The sequence below is a fragment of the Colobus angolensis genome, unplaced genomic scaffold (genome assembly GCF_000951035.1).
Source record: "Colobus angolensis palliatus isolate OR3802 unplaced genomic scaffold, Cang.pa_1.0 Scaffold96, whole genome shotgun sequence".
Taxonomy (NCBI): Eukaryota; Metazoa; Chordata; class Mammalia; order Primates; family Cercopithecidae; genus Colobus; species Colobus angolensis.
Window position 1 is genome coordinate 2,317,763 of NW_012123598.1, and position 4,889 is coordinate 2,322,651.

The 4,889-nt window shown below is 63.2% G+C and overlaps 1 protein-coding gene across 2 annotated transcripts in view; it reads left to right on the forward strand.

The window, feature by feature from the left end:
- Nucleotides 1-4,172: 4,172 nt before the first annotated feature.
- The window catches only part of IL11 (interleukin 11), a 5,216-nt gene continuing 4,499 nt past the window's right edge, over nt 4,173-4,889 (forward strand). The window contains exon 1 of one of the 2 annotated variants that reach the window (XM_011932463.1): nt 4,173-4,337. In XM_011932463.1, the coding sequence (XP_011787853.1) occupies nt 4,331-4,337 (7 nt within the window). In that variant the 5' untranslated portion in view covers nt 4,173-4,330. The remainder of the gene's footprint in view (nt 4,338-4,889) is intronic. The other variant, XM_011932465.1, reaches the window with a different exon arrangement.

Sequence of the window (4,889 nt, forward strand, 5' to 3'; positions counted from 1 at the left end):
TGGGGGCTGGACTCCTGGGTCTGTGGGAGCCTCGAGGGGCTGGCAGGTCCCAGACTCCTGGGTCTTAAGGAGGAGGGGCTGAGGGTCTGGACTCCTGGGTCTGAGGGAGGAAGTGCTGGGGGTCTGGACTCCTGGGTCTGAGGGAGGAGGGGCTGGGGGCCTGAACTTGTGGGTCTGTGCGGATGGTCCAGGAGCCAGACCCATTTCTCAGAAAGCCCCGTGGGGTGACTCCCTGTGTTACCCATCTCTCCTGTAAACATCCTGGTGGGTACTGAGTAGGCCCCGGGCTGCCTTCGTCAGAGATGACACAGGTTAGAGGGGTCTCTGCAGGGGGCCGGGGGTGGGGGTCAGAGGGGTTGTGGGGCTGAGGCCCGGCAGGCAGCTGCTGACCGTTTCCTGTGTCAACATCATCTGGACCCACTTCCCAATTCCCGGGATTCCTCAGGGATCAAGAAGGGGGTGGGGGGTGGGGCCGCCTGGCCTTGGACCGCGGCTTGGGACTGGGGGGGCCCCCGCCGTCACGGCCCTCACCGCTAATGACAGGTTTGGGCTGCCTCTGTGGCCGGCCTGCCCCGTCACCCCCCAGAGGCCAGACAGGACCCCCCAGGGACTGACAGACGGACACACACACAGCCTGGGACCTGCTGACCTCACACCCTGCCGGCTCAGCCTCCCCCCGGGGCCGCGCGGGAGCCAGGACTCCCTGGTCATCCCCCACGTCCCCGTGGCTTCTCCCCAGTGGCTCTGACCACCCCAGGGTTTGTGCCCTGGCTGCCCAGTCTGTTTCCCAGCCTCCAAGCTGGTCTGTAGCTTCCCCTGGGTTCCACAGCCCTGGCTGCTCCCCGGGGCCTTTGTTGCCCCGTCTCTCCAGCTCTGTTTGTCTCTGTCATCTGTCACTTTCTTGGGATTCCCTAGTCCTGCCTCTGGGTCTTCTCCGATCTTCATCTCTTTCTCTTTCTGTTTCTCTTGTTTTCACAGAAGTAGCCCAATGTGTCCCACCCTGACCTGGGCAGACCCAGGAGGTGCCAATAACTCCCAGCCCTGCCACTCTGCACCCGCCCCATCTACCTGTACCTCCTGCAGCCACACTGTCGGGATGGAGTCTGAGCCCACAACCCAGGGCTGGGGACCCAGACGAGACAGGAAACTGGCAGCAGCTGGGACCCCGGATTTGTCCCAGACCCATGACCTTCCCCATACATGCTCCCCGAAGTGTAGAAGGGCCACAAGATTCTCCTCTACCTTTCTTGAACTAGAAATTAGGGCCCGGACTCCTGAGTCTGAGAGAGGAGGGACTGGGGCCTGGACTCCTGGGTCTGAGGGAGGAGGGACTGGGGCCTGGACTCCTGGGTCTGAGGGAGGAGGGTTTGGGGACCTGGACTCCTGGGTCTGAGGGAGGAGGGCCTGGGGTCTGGACTCCTGGGTCTGAGGGAGGAGGGACTGGGGCCTGGACTCCTGGGTCTGAGGGAGGAGGGGCTGGGACCTGGACTCCTGGGTCTAAGGGAGCCTCGAGGGGCTGGGGGGTGGCCTGGACTCCTGGGTCTGAAGGAGGAGGGTTTGGGGACCTGGACTCCTGGGTCTGAGGGAGGAGGGACTGGGGCCTGGACTCCTGGGTCTGAGAGAGGAGGGGCTGAGGTATGGACTCCTGGGTGTGAGGGAGGAGGGACTGGGGCCTGGACTCCTGGGTCTGAGGGAGGAGGGCCTGGGGGCCTGGACTCCTGGGTCTGAGGGAGGAGGGACTGGGGGCCTGGACTCCTGGGTCTGAGGGAGGAGGACCTGGGGGCCTGGACTCAGGGGTCTGAGGGACGAGGGGCAGGGGATTGGGCTCTGGTCCCTGTAGGGGGACGGGGCTGGCATTACCAGAGCCCTGTTCTTGCTCCCCAGCTGGCCCCAAGCCAGTCCCCTATCCCCTCGGGCTAGTCCATCCCCCAAGCTGGTGGCCTGAGTCACCTTGGCTGGCCCCACTGGTCTGAGGGGGGGGGTCTACGTCAGCTCTCCCCTCACTGACGCAGACTTGGGCCCCCCACACTGACTCAGCCGGAAGCAGGCCCCCTGAGGGGCGGAGACCCAGTGGTCAGAGGCCTGGGTCCCAGCAGGAGCCAGTGCTGGGGAGGGCCCCTGGGGGGCCCTGGAAGGGGTGGCTGTGACAGGCCAGAGAGAGGGAAAGAGAGCTCTTACCTGAGGCGATGAGGTCATGCCTCCACCGTGGTGGCATTGCTGCCTCCACCCTGGCCTGCGGGTCCCCTCCCCCCGCACACCGCTCCCGCCTCCACCTCTGTGCAGCGATGTCCAGGGCTCTGGCCCCTGGCCCCAGTTCTGGCCACTGTCTCAGTGTCCCCACTGTCCCGTCTTCACCCCACCTTGCTCCTGCCTCTCCCTCATCCTCCCCGTCTCTCTCGAAGGCAACATCCTTTTCTCTGTGTCCCTGATGTGTTCATAAAAACAAACGAGGGGAATAAGGATGGTTAGCACTGACTTTGTGCTTCACGTGAGTGAGCTCACTTTATCCTCATCGTGGCGTTTAGAGGGCTGGGGCTGCTCATTAACCCCCTCTTCACAGATGAGGAAACTAAGGCACAGAGGGGGAGAGTTGCACATGGAGGTCTCGCCTCTACGGAGTGTCTCAGCGCCTCTTTCTCTTGGCCTCCGTCTCCGTCTCTCTTCCTCCTTCCTGTCTCCACCTGCCTCTTCGAGAAAGGCTTTTCTGGCCGGTCGTGGTGGTTCACACCCGTAATCCCAGCACTTTGGGAGGCTGAGGTGGGCGGATGACCTGAGCTCAGGAGTTTGAGACCAGCCTGGGCAACGTGGCAAAACCCTATCTCTATTAAAAATACAAAAATTAGCCAGGAGTGGTGGCGGGCGCCTGTAATCTCAGCTACTCAGGAGGCTGAGGCATGAGAATCACTTGAACCTGGGAGGCAGAGGTTACAGTGAGCTGAGATCACACCATTGCACCCCAGCCTGGGCCACAGAGCGAGACTCTGTCTCAAAAAAAACAAAAACGAGGCCAGGCACCGTGGCTCACACCTGTAATCCCAGCCCTTTGGGAGGCCGAGGCAGGTGGATCATGAGGTCAGGAGATCGAGACCAGCCTGGCCAACATGGTGAAACTCCATCTCTACGAAAAATACAAAATTAGCCGGGTGTGGTGGCGCACACCTGTAATCCCAGCTACTCGGGAGGCTGAGGCAGGAGAATCACTTGAACCTGGGAGGCAGAGGTTGCAATGAGCTGAGATTGTGCCATCGATCACGCCATTGCACTCCAGCCTGGGTGACAGAGCGAGATTCAGTCCCAAAAAACAAACACAAAAATGAGAAAGGCTTTTACTCTCTGCCCCCATTGCTGAGTCCCCAACATCTCAGCGTCTCTGTCTTTCTAATATCTGTCTCCCCATCTCTGTGAATGGGGCCTCTCCGTCCCTGTCACTCTGCCCCATATCTCTTTGCCTGGTGCCTTCAGCTGCTGCGTCCTCTTTCTCAGAGTCTTGGTGTCTCTGTTCCTTTTCCCTCGGGGTTTCCCCGGTCTCCCCAAGTCCCTCCTGCTGTCTTCCTCCCGCTGTCTGATCTCGGACTCCCAGAACCTCTCCCTTTGTCTCCAGGACTGGCCCTCTGATCCTCTCTGCTTCTCTGGTGTGTCTCTCTGGCTGCCTCCATCTCTGTGAATCTGGGTCTCCCCGTCTCTGTCTCAGTCTCTCCTTCACTCTGTGTGTGTGTCTCTCTCTCTCTGTCCCTTCGACTCCCTCTTCCTCCTGCCTCCACCTCTCCAGGCCCCTGTCCTGTCCCTCTGTCCGGCCTCTCTCTGCCTTTCCGTCCTCCTGCCTCCCCATCTCTCTCTGCCAGTCCTGGTCCAGCCGGACCCCCACCCACAGTCGGGCCCCAGCGCTTGAGCCTGAGTGTCTGCTCTGGCCCGTGGAGGTGGAGGGAGGGGACGCCAATGACCTCACCAGCCCCTCTCCGACCACCCCCCCCTTTCCCTTTTCAACTTTTCCAACTTTTCCTTCCGTGCCCTCCTCCGAGCGGCGGCGTGAGCCCTGCAAGGCAGCCGCTCGTCTGAATGGAAAAGGCAGGCAGGGAGGGTGAGTCAGGATGTGTCAGGCCGCCCTCCCCTGCCGCCTGCCCCCCGCCCGCCCGCCCCAGCCCCCTATATAACCCCCCAGGCGTCCACACTCCCTCACTGCCTCGGCCCTGCTGCTGACAGGCACATGCCTCCCCTCCCCAGGCCGCGGCCCAGCTGACCCACGGGGCTCCCCCGGCAGCGGACAGGGAAGGGTTAAAGGCCCCCCAGCTCCCTGCCCCCTGCCCTGGGGAACCCTTGGCCCTGCGGGGACATGAACTGTAAGTTGGTTCATGGGGTGGGTGGAGGGGACAGGGAGGCAGGGAGGAGAGGGACCCACGGCGGGGGTGGGGGCAGACCCCGCTGAGTCGCACGGAGAGGGACCCGGAGAGAGGCAGCCGGGGAGTCAGAGACGGGGAGGAGAGCAGCTTCGGAGACAGGAGGAGGCCGAGAGGAGATGGGCAGAGAGAGACACAGACAGGCGCGGATGGAGGCAGCCAATCAGAGGCGCCGCGGGAGGGACGGGCCAGACAGGGCCCGGAGAGGGAGCGAGACGCGGAGACCGAGCAGGGGCAGGGACGGAGGGACTGGTGCCGGGAGGGAGGTGACCCTCATCGGCCCAGGCCCCAGGGAGCCCGCGGGGACCGGGAGACGCAGACTCCCTGGGATCCCGGCAGAGAGGCTCCGGAGGGAAACTGAGGCAGGGTCCGTGGAGACTACAGCAAGCCAGGGAGCAGCGACCCCAGGCAGGCGAAGGAGAGAGACTGGGCGCGGGCGGAAAGCGAGGAGAGCCGGGCAGATGCGGCCGACGGACGCACCGACAGACCGACGGC